The sequence below is a fragment of the Corythoichthys intestinalis genome, chromosome 19 (genome assembly GCF_030265065.1).
Source record: "Corythoichthys intestinalis isolate RoL2023-P3 chromosome 19, ASM3026506v1, whole genome shotgun sequence".
Lineage (NCBI taxonomy): Eukaryota > Metazoa > Chordata > Actinopteri > Syngnathiformes > Syngnathidae > Corythoichthys > Corythoichthys intestinalis.
The window spans coordinates 26,192,063-26,207,771 of record NC_080413.1 but is presented as its reverse complement, the minus strand read 5'-3'; the positions used below and the strand labels follow the sequence as shown (position 1 = coordinate 26,207,771).

At 38.1% G+C, this 15,709-nt stretch overlaps 1 protein-coding gene across 5 annotated transcripts in view; it reads left to right on the top strand.

The window, feature by feature from the left end:
- ryr3 (ryanodine receptor 3) overlaps positions 1-15,709 on the top strand; it is a 200,600-nt gene that overhangs the window by 28,164 nt on the left and 156,727 nt on the right. For all 5 annotated transcript variants that reach the window (XM_057823386.1, XM_057823389.1, XM_057823385.1 and 2 more), the window contains exons 2-3: positions 2,350-2,469; positions 8,397-8,501. In XM_057823386.1, the coding sequence (XP_057679369.1) occupies positions 2,350-2,469; positions 8,397-8,501 (225 nt within the window). The remainder of the gene's footprint in view (positions 1-2,349; positions 2,470-8,396; positions 8,502-15,709) is intronic.

The following is a 15,709-nucleotide window of genomic DNA, read 5'->3' as shown; positions in this document are numbered from 1 at the left end:
CAGGGCCCTAAACATAGTTCTGATGCTGTTCTTTAGTGGTCTAGCAGATGGCCACGTAACTCCTGCAAAGATCACTTCGCTTTAGCTTCATTAGATTCTCTGTACGAAAAAGTTAGGCTAAACGACAGAGATGCATGAATGCATGCTTCATAAAAGAGGATGACAATCGTCAAGCAGAACACTAAACTGAACATTGAAAAACAGAGGTCACAGTATATCTCCTGGTCTCATGCAATATTCGCCATTACCTGTGTTACCTTGGGAATTTGCAAATTACCAGCCAAACCCCTGTGTTAATTACAGCACATTCACAGGATAAGCAAAGTCTGTAAATTTGTCCATTTCGCTGACATTACTGCCACCAAGGGGATTCTTTATGGGTCTTGTTTTGTCGACTCGGTGGATCGTGGAACGCCGCCTTAGGGTCCATGGTTTGCTTTGAAATGTCAACAGTGCATCTTGGAAAGCCTTCTTGGGGCTTTTCTTCACTGCTACAAACTGTCTTTTCTGTCAAGGATGGAAATAATTTATAAGAAAAATAAATAATTGAGCAAATTTCTCACAAAGACTTGTTTTCACTGACATTGTCAGCATCTGAATTCCCACCTCCTAATGGAAGCTGTGCAGCCTGTATTTTAATCTACTGAATTATTATTTGTGTCAGGAAGTGGGAGCGAGAACCATGGAAACCATCTGCTTGAAACACATGCACACTCACGCACACACATAAAAAATCAATATGTATGTGTGCGTTTGTTGACAAATAAAGCCCTCTCACCCTGACAGATACAGATGTTCTTTAGTTAGATGTGGTTTTGTAACAAGTATAAACTAAATGAGCTTTTGCGCTTTTGATATGCTATGTCTGCACAATGTGGATACATTCTAATGATTAACTTAAGATGTTTTGACTTGAGCATGTAGAGACCGTTTCAAGTTGGGTGGAGCTAGGCATGTGACGGTATGAGATTTTGACGGTTATGATAACCTTAAGCAAAAATACCGCGGTTTCATGGTATTGCAATTATATGCAAATAAGAAAATCAACATGAATATAATGTTACAATAAATCAGTAAAATAACAAAAACTAAATAACAAATATTTTAAATAAAATTGAAATAAATAGAACTTTATAGACTAAACCCACAGCCACAGCTCAAGTTGCTCAACATTAGAACAAGAACCCTTGGTAATATAGAACTGGACTTAAAAAATATAAGATCAAATTGATTTTATGTAAAACCACTACTACTATTGATATTAATTAGTTGAACGTTAATGGAGAGCGAGCGTAAGAGACAGCGTGTGTGTATGACTCGTATCATAATTTACACATTATACACACACCTTGTCCCAACACCAAAAGTCGCCAGAGAGAAAAAACACCACAGGCTGTATCATGAAAATGTTATTTTGAACAGATAATTATAATCGTGGAAGACTTTCCAAAAGCAGGCTACTTGTGGAGATGAAACTAGTTAGCCATGTTAGCATGCTAACTAGCCACATTATCTGCCTTGTTAACAAGCTTTCGTTATAGCATTTGTTTTACCATCGCTAGACACACTAAATACACTGGAGTGAACTCTCGTAGCCTGTGGGAAAAGTTCATGACAGCATTTGCTTACCTTAAATTTTGTGTAAAGTGACGGATGATGGTCGCATAAATGTGAACAGTGAAATCATGTTGGAGGTTGCTTCCCTGGCAACCACCCTCCGCAAGCATGTCAGCTGTTCTTCCTCCTCTAAGCTGCGACCGTCTGTTTCTTTTCTGTACTCCCATACTAGCGACTTTGTGTTTTTTGAGGGGGGGAAAAAAAGCTCAGGGGTTGAGTCACCGACAGACACAGGACAGAGCAACAACCAGAGGGGGAGGGGTGAGCGCTTCCATTCCAAGCCACGGATTTCTCACTTCATTTTCGGGACGTAAAAAATAGCTAATACCGTACTACGGTATTACGGAAGATTTTAGTGGTTATCAAACCGTGACGTTTTGATACCACGGTAAAACTTGAAACCAGTAATCCGCACATGCCTAGGTGAGGCGTCCAGGATTTTATATTCAGAATATAAATGACAGTTTTGTCATTAGCAGGTTCATATGGTGCATTGTGACAGTAACTGGGATGCAGGAACAGTATTTCAATCTTTAGTGGGAAATTTATGCCATTTTGTTAAACGTTGACAGCTGTAAATGACCAATTTCATGTGTATATACAGTATCTGCTTGTATTTGGAAAAAAACCCCTCCACTCATGTCCAAGTGTGATACATTACTGTTTTCTGTGATTTTGTGAATCCCGATTGTGACCTATTTTTGGAATTTTAACACTTCTGTGTTCCTGCAGGATGATGAAGTGGTTCTCCAGAGTGTAGCCACCATTCAAAAGGAGCATCGCAAGTTCTGCCTGGCCGCTGAGGGACTTGGAAATCGCCTATGTTATCTTGAACCAACTTCTGAAGCCAAGGTAAGGGATGAAAGCAGGTGGTTTCTGCACATTTATAAATGTAATTAATAAGAAATACCCCAGGATTGATTCACACCTGGCTCAGTATTCTTGACCAATAGAGCAAATGAATGATTTTATTAAACATGAGTATTTAACTCGCGTTTGTCTGGGTTGGACTGTAACATCAGTGGTTCAAATGGCAAGACTCCATATACAGTACTTTATAATAACCGGTGGAAGAACGTAATGGACACTGTAAAGAATTTGGGGCGATTAGAATAGCTTTTTTTGAGGTCAGATAATGGATAAATAATTCTTTGGACAAGAATTTACCGATCGATTTAAAATATCAGTTGCATTTCAGCTAAAGCAATAAAAAAGAAATGTTGCTGTTGTTGTCAATTTGGTTGCTGAAACATTTGAATGGAAAAAAAAAAAATACATATATGGCGGAAAACACTCAGGTGACTTGAAGTTATGCTCTGAGACCCCCAATTTGGCCAAATTTCATTGTCCTATATGCATGTGTGATACATCATTGGAAAACTTAAAATTTTTAACAGGAGGGCATTTTAAAAAAAATTAAAATCGTTAAACCCCTCGAGGCGAGAGCATGAGAGAGCATAATTAAAGTATGATTTTAACGAGATATTATAGTTTACTTACCGTGTTTCGATCCAAAAACACCGTGTAGCATAGCACACCGAGTGTAAAGACACAGCTGTGAATGGCCACAGCCGGACTTTTGTGGGATTTTATGGGTGAACCACGGTAATATAACAAGGGTCGCAATGCAGAAATCACAGATATGAAGGAATGGCCGAGATTTTCTTTTTAAATTATTTACCCTTTTAAACAGTTTTTTTTTTTTTTTTTGGAATCGATTATTTATCATCTAAAACATTAGGGAAAATGCGACAGTAACAAAAAAACAACAACATACAATTAAGCGATAGTTATGAGGTAGATATGCGTGACCTATTTACAGACACTATTTTTTTCATTGTGACGTAATTTGTTGAAAAGTTTATAATATGCGAGTGAATAATTTGATGTCATTTTTTTTTTTTTTCAAACTAAATATTAGCCATCAATTAATGATTCTAAGCTAAAAATGATCAGACATTTCGAATAATAAATATAATTATTGACCTTCTTTTTATGGCTGGGTTGAAAGAAAAGCGGTTGCGCGGTCTCTGTAAATAGGGGTCTCCAGGGTAATACAGACACATTGAAAATAGTTCTGGGGCTTAATGCGCCATGAAACTACTATGGCAGCATATAGACATATTGTTCTATCAAACACAACAGTTCTTTTGGCTTAAAATACAGCAGTTTAAAAAGGGGTGCAAGATCAAAAACTGCTTCTTCAGCCTTGTCTGTGTTCTCCCCACTGTATATATATATATATATATATATATTTATATATATATATTTTTTACAAAAATGCATATCTTAAAGATGACGATATTTATCAATGTTTTGCGCTACGATCGATTTTGAGTCATTCGTGCTTAATCAGTCAATATTTCAGTCCAGATCAATATATCGTTCTCCTCCTATTCACTACTAAGGAACAACATATTCCATACTCTATCGTCTAACACTCTTTGTGATTGGCCCCTTTGCTATACAATTTTGTTGAATATATAGTATTTCTGTACAGTATTTTCTGCACAATCCAGCTGGCTGTACATTTCTTTGCATTTTCGTTACTACCAAAAGATTGAAGTACTTCCGTCACTGACTGAGGAGCTTTATGGCATACTCACAGCTAATTAGTTAAGCAGAGCTCCTGCTGAGAGGTTTCAAGTTAAAAGATATGGCCAGCACTTTGGTGGGTCGAGTTCAGATCTCGGATATGGCGCCTTTGGCTTGGCTCGGACACAAGTGACGGTGTTTCATGGATCATGTGCTTGTTGGATTACTTGCCAAGGCAGCTACCTAAGCCACGTTAAAAAAAATATGGAACCTGGTCAAGATCTTTGTCATGTCCTTATACAGTACATTTGCATGTACATTTTAATAGACAATGCTAGATCATAGTGTTTCACCCCGAATCATTTACTGCTTAGCTGTATCACTCAACGAAAATTCCATTTCCAGGTGCACTGGAGTGGAAGGCAGATTTTCTGGCAGTCAGAGTTCCCTAAATACAGTTTGAGAACACGAGGGCATGCTTCAGTTCAGCTACCTGGAGCTGTTGTTGAATAAAAGGGCAACACCTGCAGAGCTCCAGGCCATCTGTCACAAACAACCCTTTCCCTCACCTTGATACACGATGAACAATGATTCGGGCCCCATTTTGTCATATTTTATATGAGGAGGAATGTTCAGGCTTTTGAAGAATCTGACCCGCCTGCAGTTACTGATTGAAAAATGTCCTAACAGAAAATCATATAGGCTGGACCACTATGCATACTCGCGTGGATGCAAAAAAAAAAAAAAAAAAAAAAAAAAAATTAAAAAAACCTCTTATATGATAATATGTTTGTCTAGTTTTTGTGCAAATGATAAATGTTAAACTTAACTATACTGTTAGTCTATCCAACTATCAATTTACCCTACTATTCATCCCTATTGAGGTGGTTGGTAAGATGGAGCTTATCGTAGCTCACTTTGTTTAGTTTTCTTTTTTTTGTTGTATTAAATTACTTTACTAGCAATGAAAAGTCATTTTCTAAAAAGGTGATACAATGCTTGAACAAAATTGTATAAGAGCGTGCAGTGCACATTTGCTGAACACATTTACTTAAGGTGGATGTTGGGCTAGTGCACAGTAACGTGGCGTGTATTCTTTGACATTATTTGATCAGTTTATTTGAATGAATCACCTTACCCTTTCCAAAGCTTGATTTCATTGAGTTTCCTCCTTGCTAAACATGAACAAATGGGCTCTTTAGAAGGTCGCGCGGAGCATCTCCTGCTCCCAGACTCAATACACTGTCTACCAGACTGTGGACAAAATATGATAATTAGAACATTGAGTGTGAATAATGCATAAGTAATGTAAATCTTGAGAGTTATCTGCGTTAGAAGGTCCTTGAACAGCTCAGGTGCAGCTGTGTCTTGTCACCACGTTAAAGCCAAGTTTTGCAGTAAGGAAGAAGAAGTATGATGACATTTTAGACATTTATTTGCACTAGAGATAGACCGATCGGCCGGCTGATACATCAGACCGATATTTGGAAATTTGACGTACTATATCGGTATCGGCCTTTTGTTAATCCGACCGACATATATGAAAAAGTCATTTTAAAACTAGAGATAGGGACTAGAGATCGTGCTATTTTTCAGAGGAACAAAATTGGGTAAAAAGCATCAGGTTTAAAAAAACAACAACAAAAAAAAACCCTCACCCACCCAATACCCACGGCACATATCCTCAAAAAGCAATGTATTGTTAATATAGTTGTTTCCCTTTAAAGGGAAAAAGACCACAGACCAAGAAACACAAAAAAAAACACATATATAGATATATATATATATACACCTTTATATTGTATAATTTTTCAGGCATAGTTTAAGAATCCACACAGAGATGGCAATTTGTGCTTATATGCAAAAAACAAGTTCCGAGCATTCTCAAAGGACGCAGCTGATCCACAGAGCGTCAGTCTTATCCTTTCCAATTTGAGAAAAAAAAGCATCTCCTTGATCCAATATGCTTGCGTAGGTGGAACTTTGTATTTTTTTGTTGTTGTTGTTTTTTGTTTTTTTGTTTTTGTTTGTTGTTTAGTTTCAATATGAAAAAAAAGAATGCTCAAATGTTGTTACCTCATATGTTTGTACTATATTGGTTCAATAAACATAGTTTACAAAAAAAAAAAAAAAAAATGTTTTTGCTTATGCTAGTACTGCCTCACTCTCCCTCTTGCTGCTTTTCTTGGTCAACAGTGCACTGCAAGTTTTGCTTGTTAAATTTAATGATGATAAACAGGCATTGAAGCTTTGATCTTGTCAGAGAAGCTTGGCAGCGCTACCTTCAAAGACGCCAAATATGTCAATCATCGTTTAGCTTGGTAAACGCTAGTGTGCTGAGCAACTCATTGCGTGTGTGTGCGCGGCTGTTCTCAGCAGCTAGCGGATTTGACTGGACTCAATGAAGCAATTAAAAGAGAGAAGCATTTTTCTACACTATTCTTGTATAAAAATTAATTTGCATTATGAAAGCTGCACGGTGGGACAGTTTTTTTTTTTTTTTTTTTTTTTTTTTTTGAACATTATTTTTTCCTGAGAGTTATTTATATAACATTTTATTTAACTTTATAAGAAATGTTTCTGAGTTTAGGAAACTCATGCACTTCTGGAGCTATTATTTTTTATTTGTGTGATTCAATGAGTTCAGTGTTTGCATTAGTAAACCTTTTACGCCAATTTTTATACTTTAACTACAAATGAATATTGCATACGCTGAGGTTAAGCACCCCCCCACCGGTGGCTGAAATTGTCATGCATTTAATTGACTTTCCAATACATGAATTTAAAATTAAGACTTTGCCGGTAAAATGTTGTCTATATAAGTTGTAAAGTAATAAAACAAACACCAGAAGTGAACAAAAAATATTTTTAGAATGGGTCAAAATTATTTTGAACAGACAATGTGACTTGCACCTTAGAGACGGTCATTTGCTTTGCTTAGCCAAAACCACATGAGGACAGAAGAAACAACATGGATATACGGATTTTTTTTTCTTTCTGGAATTTAGCTGTCAAAAGCGACAACAACTACTGAGCGAGAACAAAAGGTTGAAAGAGTGGACCATGACGGGGTTTCAGTTTGTCGACTAAAGACGCTAATTGTACAACAGAGCCACAACCGGCGTATCATATTCAGGGGTGCGAGTGACTGGAAAAACTGGGCATAAAATTGAATAACTCCGCAGAACGCAAAAATCGGCGTCTACTTCTTAACAGAATAAAGCACGCGCTCACACACGCACACACACGTGCACATATACATAACTTGGATGCCTGCATTTACGAGCATGGGCTAAGCTAATAACCGAGCATATATCTTGTAAGTTAATTTTTATTACTGACAGTGCGTTTTGGGGTCATCAACCTGTTTTCCCCCCTGTAACAAAAGTCAAACTCCGCCAATGGATTATCGGCCTCAAAAATCGTTTATCGGCCCCTCTAACTGCTAATAATCGGTATCTATTTATAGATACCGACATCTGTATCTTTATGGCATAGTTGTGACATACTGAACACTACTTTGTCACTTACGTGCTTAGTTGAGGGCATAACAATCAAAATAAATGCATTGCACCTAGGTTGTAAGAATGATAGCACTCTGACTAATTGTGTGACAGTGTCATTTATGTCCTGGCTTCCTATTTTTCATACCTTGACAAGCACAAGATAGGATATTGCTGTTCCGTACACTTTCCGTGATAAGCTTTTTTCACCAGTAAAAGGAATTATTTGTAACAAACAGCTATGGCAGAATTGATGACAACTGCAAGAAAAATCTCCAGTCCAAATGAGCTTGTGTAAAATGTATTGCGGCGAGATGATTAATAAGGTATCACAAAGCTTGTTTATTGGTGTATTTAACAGAGCTCTTCATAATCCTCAGCACCTTGCTGGCAACACACCAGGATGCCCGTCACTTTATTTATGAGGGCCATTCCTTGCTCTGCAGTTATATTAATTACAACTAGGCCCTTGGTCTTGTATCACTTCATTTAATAAATGATTTGGCCTCTGGTGCACATTTGTGTTCATTCAATTCATTTCCGCGTGATGGATGAAGACTAAGAATGGAAAAAATTGACTTATTTCAGCAAAATTTCTATTTAAAGTTCTTGTGCATTCCTGACTGAAGAGCTTACTTTCTGTTTTTGCTCACAGGATGTTATTTGCAGTATGTCTCTCCAGCTAATGTTCCTTTTTTTTTTTTCTGTCCTCAACATCATCATGTGCCTCCCATTCTGCAGTATGTTCCTCCGGACCTGTGCATTTGTAACTTTGTACTGGAGCAGTCGCTGTCAGTGCGAGCCCTACAGGAGATGCTGGCAAACACTGGACAGAGCAGCGATGGGGTGAGTAGTATTTCAAGGAGAAACACATTTTGACACGTTCATGACTTGGGATGACAGATAAGTGTTTAGGTCATAGAGTTGTTTTTGAAACATACTTTCACCCCAAAATAATTTTTCTCCAAGCGTATGATAGAATGTAGTTATATAAAATGCAGAAACGCTTTAGAGGGTTTCTGATGTAGGCCAATTTGAATCTGCGATAAACTTCTTCTCGTCATTAAAAGTTTTATGTTTTTCAAGTCTGCAAACTTTTCAGAATGAAGTAGTGAAACCATAACGTCAGATATATTTACAGCACCCCCTTGGAGATTTCAAACCCCAATTTGAGTAGATGACTTACAGTGGGGCAAATAAGTATTTAGTCAACCTACTTGAAAAGATTAGACAGGCCTGTAATTGTCAACATGGGTAAACCTCAACCATGACAGACAGAATGTGGAAAAAAAGAACAGAAAATCACATTGTTTGATTTTTAAATAATTTATTTCCAAATTAGAGTGGAAAATAAGCATTTGGTCTCCTACAAACAAGCAATATTTCTTGCTGTCAAAGAGGTCTAACTTCTTCTAACGAGGTCTAACGAGGCTCCACTCGTTACCTGTATTAATGGCACCTGTTTTTACTCATTATCGGTATTAAAGACACTTGTCCACAACCTCAGTCAGTCACACTCCAAAGTCCACTATGGCCAAGACCAAAGACCTGTCGAAGGACACCAGAGACAAAATTGTAGACCTGCACCAGGCTGGGAAGACTGAATTTGCAATAGGCAAAACGCTTGGTGTAAAGAAATCTAAAGAAACTGTGGGAGCAATTATTAGAAAATGGAAGACATACAAGACCACTGATAATCTCCCTCGATCTGGGGCTCCATGCAAGATCTCACCCCGTGGTGTCAAAATGATATCAAGAACGGTGAGCGAAAATCCCAGAACCACACGGGGGGGGGGGGGGGTTTGGGACCAAGTGAATGACCTACAGAGAGCTGGGACCACAGTAACCAAAGCTACTATCAGTAACACAATGCGCCGCCAGGGACCCAAATCCTGCACTGCCAGACGTGTCCGTCCCCCTGCTGAAGAAAGTACACGTCCAGGCCCGTCTGTGGTTTGCTAGAGAGCATTTGGATGATTCAGAAGAGGACTGGGAGAATGTGTTATGGTCAGATGAAACCAAAATAGAACTTTTTGGCAGAAACACAGGTTCATGTGTTTGAAGGAGAAAGAATACTGAATTTCATCCGAAGAACACCATTCCCACTGTGAAGCATGGGGGTGAAAACATGATGCTTTGGGGCTTTTTTCTGCAAAGGGACCAGTATGACTGATCTGTGTAAAGGAAAGAATGAATGGGGCCATGTATCGAGAGATTTTGAGTAAAATCTCCTTCCATCAGCAAGGGCATTGAAGATTAGACGTGGCTGGGTTTTTCAAAATGACAATGATCCCAAACACACAGCCAGGGCAACAAAGGAGTGACTTCGTAAGAAGCATTTCAAGGTCCTGGAATGGCCTAGCCAGTCTCCAGATCTCAACCCCATAGAAAATCTGTGGAGGGAGTTGAAAGTCCGTGTTGCCCAACGACAGCCCCAAAACATCACTGCTCTAGAGGAGGTCTGCATGGAGGAATGGGCCAAAATACCAGCCAGCAACAGTGTGTGAAAAGCTTGTGAAGAATTACAGAAAACGTTTGGCCTCCATTATTGCCAACAAAGGGTTCATAACCTAGTATTGAGAGTAACTTTTGGTATTGACCAAATACTTATTTTCCACCATGATTTGTAAATAAATTCTTTAAAAATCAAACGATGTGATTTTCTGTTTTTTTCCCCCCACATTCTGTCTCTCATGGTTGAGATTTACCCATGTTGACAATTACAGGCCTCTCTAATATTTTCAAGTGGGAGAACTTGCACAATTAGTGGTTGACTAAATATTTATTTGCCCCACTGTATAAGGTAAAAAGTGAATGAGCAAATACGTATGTGTATGTCATCATTTAGGTGCTTTCGCTATAAGGACATCTAACTTGTTTTACTTGGCGGTCACATTATAGTTATGTATAATTGCTAAAGGTGTAGAAATTTTCGTGTCTACCTTGGTTTTGAGGTTTCTTTTATGTTTGCATATAGTACAGTAAGAGAACAAATTGCTTATCTTTCGCAACAGGGACAGCTGTAATGACATTTAAAATTAAAGAAACCTCAGCAGCTTTAATCTTTTCCGGAAAGTGCAAAATAAGTATTTTGTCTTCCTGATAGGAAATAGCTGTATGCAAGTGCAACACTAACGGTTTACACAATGTGACTATTACGCAGTAAAACACACCAATGACAGTTTTTATTGCTTTTGCACCATCTGAAGAGCCCGGGAGAGGCTGCAGCCACAGCATGAGATGGCTATATTTTTTGTCAATGGCCAACTATATTCGATGGAAAATCTAAACAGTCAATATAACTCCCCCTCAGTTTGGTTGTCAGTGCATTTAATTAAAGCAACACTAGGGAACATTTCAATCTTTATAAAATATTTTCATAATATTTGTGAAGATATGTTGACTGACAATTAGTTGAATGGCACCTCTGTTATGGCCTGAGGGGGTCTGTATCGCTTTCACTTGCCTTAATTAACTTTCAGGAGGGTGGCAGGAACCTGCCACGTACAAAAACTACAAATGTGCTGCCTGCTTCAAGGCATACATCACTTCCCCTTTTCTCTCGTCATTATAAAGACCATTGTTGTCTTCGTCAACAATGACTATTACGAAAATATTTTGTCAACGAACAATTTTTTCTCGAGATGCACGATAATATCGGTCACCGATAATTATCGGCCGATAATGCAATCCGATAATTTTATACTTGATTTAGCCTCCAAATGTGCGCAATCAACAGTTTTGTCCAATTCTGCTAGTTTTAAGGAGGTGGTTTTGCAGTGTAGTAATGTGATATATGTTAGGAACGGCTTACTTTTAAAGGCATTTTTGTGCAACTTGGGTGTTTACTCTCTAAGTAATTCTTGCCAAAAGCTTACCATTACACAACGTCATTGCCATTGTTTAGTTGTTGGAATTTACTACTTGTTCACATTTCATGTGGAAAAAAAATAGCACTGAATTACATTTTTGCACAGTAACATTTGATATTTGTATACTTTAAAATTTTACATACATATTTGAATAGAATTATCGGCGTGACATTATCGGTTATCGGGTGGAAGGGGCAGGAAATTATCGGTTATCGATATCGGTTGAAAAATGTATTATCGTGCATCACTAATTTTTTCCTGACGACGACGAGACGATAACGAGATAAAAAAGTGTTTTGGGAAACCAAAACATAGCGATTCTTATGCCAGTTTTTGTGTGACGAGACGAGAACGAGACAAAAATGTGCAATAGTTTCCGTCACATGTTCACAATATGTAGTTAGCCTGCATTGTAGCAGTGTCTGGTTGTGTCACTCATGTGACGGGCGGTGCACCCACTAGTATACTCTACAGCAGGGGTGTCCAAACTTTTTGTAAAGGGGGCCAGATTTGGTGTGGTAAAAATGTGGGGGGCCGACCTTGGCTGACGTCCTTTACGTAGAACAGTACATTTAAGCAAATTTTAGCAAGCCATTCTGTGTGTCACATTTGCTTTATTTATTTATTTTTTTCTAATGAATAATTTCAACAATCTCGCAACTAGCCTTTGTGGCGTTCTCTTTCGACTCTCGGGATCTTGCGAAATACTGCTGCTGTTAAATTAAACTAGCTTCAAGTTGCTTCAATTTCTCGCTGCGTATCTTCCTGTAATCTTGTCGTGCATGTCACATTGAACTCTTTAAAAACCGCTACTGTCTCTTTGCAAATGAGGCAGACACAGTTGTTGCGTATTTTAGTGAAGAAATAGTCCAATGTCCACCTATCCTTGAAGCGTCGGCCGTCGCAGTCAACTTTGTTTTTTGTTGTTGATTGCTGCCATTTTAGAAAATTGGAAGTCAAGGGCCACATGGGGTAATGTTGCTTAGAGGGCTGCTGCCTTTTAGTGGGTAAATGAAGAGAAGCATTTAATGTGTAAGCAGTACTGCTGACCAATTTAATAAATCTGTGTGCGGGCCAGACATTATTGATCTTATGACAGAGGCTGGGGGCCTGATTAAATTTGACCACGAGCCGTATTTGGCCCCCAGGCCGCACTTTGGACATGTCTGCTCTACAGTCTCAAGGCTTGCACACATGGTAAAATTTGTTTTCTTATCATGGCCGGAGAGAATATGCAATGTAGCTTTAGCCTTTAAAGGTCTGTGCTGAGTGATTATCACACACTAAACTCGTAACGTTAGCATAGAATTCGCTTCTGTCTTAGCATTAGCTAACAGTGAGCATCCTCTTCTTTTTATTTTTTTTACATACAGTTTGTGGCGTCCAGGTTGGTATAATTAATTGAAAATAATGAACTGTTTTACTCTGAGTGTGTAATATCACCAAGTTGGCGTTTTCCTTTTAGACACTACAATATGTTCTCGTCTGTCTATGTTCAATCGAAATAGTTCGAAAACTTTATTTATTTATTTATTTTTTCAACAAGAACTAGAGGAAGACAGAACATTTTTGAGATGACTAAAATATGATTAAGACTAGTATTGTCGTCCAAACGACGAATGTTAAAAGGGCTGCCAAAAGAAGGCAAGGCAAGGCAAATTTATTTATATAGCACAATTCAACACAAGGCAACATAATATACGTATGTTGATGATAAAGACAAAAGTCGATGCGAAGGCTTTTGAGCAAATTCTGCAAAGATGGCAGCTCAACAAAAGAGCCAAAAAGTTTCGTCCAAGGAGACAAAAAAAAGGAAGGCTACCAGGATAAAAGGACACTCAACTTCACAACTGGATTCCTTATCTCATCACTATTCATCCTTAACAAATGTGATGTGAAATGTCTCTCAATCTAACTGCAGGCCACTGGGAGATCAGGATTTTACGATACTATGCGCTTGTCCTCATGCGAAATGCAGTCTTTCTTAAGGCAAAACACTACCGCTTTTATCCACCTGTGCCGCTAAAATTGACTAAAACAAAGTTCCCTAGTTTTGCTTTAAACAGAAGTCAAAGAAAACTGCGGCAAACGTTTGTAAGCCATACGAAAAGATGCATAATGAATGGACCAATTGTCTGTTTTAACTTTAAGAAATGAATGCTGAAAATTACACTAAGTATAACTTGTTGTCAGTAATTTGCTCATTTCTATAACTTTTCTGGAGTGGACGGATTACATGCATGATTTCCTTATAGATCCAAGGAATAATACTGAAATGTGATCCGGAATGAAAAAACATTAGATTAAAAGCTGGACTATAACTTGTGAATACTATAAAACTTTGTAACTGCATCATTGTTTTCCGAAGCAAAATCAGATATTTTAGTAACTGTAGCACTTTTACACTACATCCCCATCCACCCACTGGTGACGCAACACCAGGAGCAAAGTGGGGTTCAGTCTCTTGCTGAACGATACTTACACTAGTTCATCAGGGCGGAGAATCCAACCCACAACCTCTGGGTTTTGGGGGACAGCTACTCTATCACTGAGCAACGCCACCCCATTTGCAAAGGTCTCATTTTGTTTAATTACAAAGACCATGTCACAAAAAAAATCCTGGCTTGTAATCATTTTATTTGTGTGGCTTGGGTCCAAACTAAATGAAAAAGTGCCATTAAAAAGGTAAAACTGGGCTATATTCAAAAATTCCAATTTTACGTCCTTGTTATGCAGAAAATATTTGTTAAATGTCATTTCTTTTCAGGTCAAACTAAGTCTATTAAATAAGGAGGAAATGTACATATAACAGCAAAGAAAAGTGGAAAATAGAATTTCAAAGTCGTGACCACAAACCCAAGCTTTTTGGGAAACCATTTTTTTTTTTTAATATATGAAATGCGACAAGACAAACTAGGAAATACCACTTAGAACCTGGGAACAAAATAGGTGTTAAATGGTGTAATCAGTCGTCTTTCATGAAGGACTACAGAAATCGAAGCATATTTACTCTTCGAGGCTCAAGAGGATTTGTAAAATATTTAGGTAAACAATGTATAACGATTGGTCAAAATGGTTTCAATTAATTTGATAATCTGTTGTTGATAAGTCGATTAAACGTTGCAGCCCTATTTCTAAGACATGCTGTCACTTTTCATTTTCCGGCCAATGCTCCAAAAAGATATCAAAAGTCGGTGATAATGAAAGGCCATTTTGGCTATGTAGAGGAAATTATAAGTGATTGTGTCCCAGCATCCGTAATCGCAGCTCTGAATTTGTACAAAGCAGAGTTGGCTCTTTTTTTCTAGTCTGTGCCTGTCCAGGTCTCTTGACATGTTTATTAAGCCATCTATCGAGGAGGCGAGATAATCGGAAGCGAGATGGACTTTATATTAATGATAACGTCATTCCTCTGGTGAGATTCTCCGGTTCATAAACCTGCCACGTTCTCGTATGCAGTCATGCTGCGAAACTCTCTCAACAACAATTTGTAATTTTTGTGCAACAGTAATTTAAATCTGAATGTACAATTCAGGTTAAGGAGTGCCATCAACTTTTTTTGGTGTAAGCTCACCACATGCTTTGTGAAGTAAACCTGAACATTTTTATTGATTCTATCCGAGAGCTGCGTTAAGAATACTGCATTCATGATAATAATGCCGAATTATGATTGACATCGCCAGTGCTTTTAGTGGTGATCAAATACAGTGGTATGAAAAAGTATCTGAACCTTTTGTCAAAATCACATAGGTGTAAAAACAGTGTCTTTTTTAACTAAAACCACCCAAACATTTATAGGTTCTTATATTTTAATGAGGATATCATGCAAACAATGACAGAAGGGGGTAAAACAAGTAAGTGAACCCTTTGCCTAAGAAGACTTAGGAAGCAATTGAAACCAATTTTTACCAAACAATTTAAGTCAGGTGTGTGCCCAATCGGGGATAAGTGGTTTAAAGCTGCCCTGCCCACTATAAAACACTCACCTGGTAAGAATTGTCTTGATGAGAAGCGTTGTCTAATGTGTGTCACGGCTCGGTCAAGAGAGCTGTCTGAAGACCGGCGATCAAGAATTGATGATTTGTACAAAGCTGGGAGAGGATAATAAAATATCTCTAAAAGTCTGGATGCTCATCAATCGACTGTCAGAGAAGTTGTCTACAAACGGAGAGAGTTTGACAC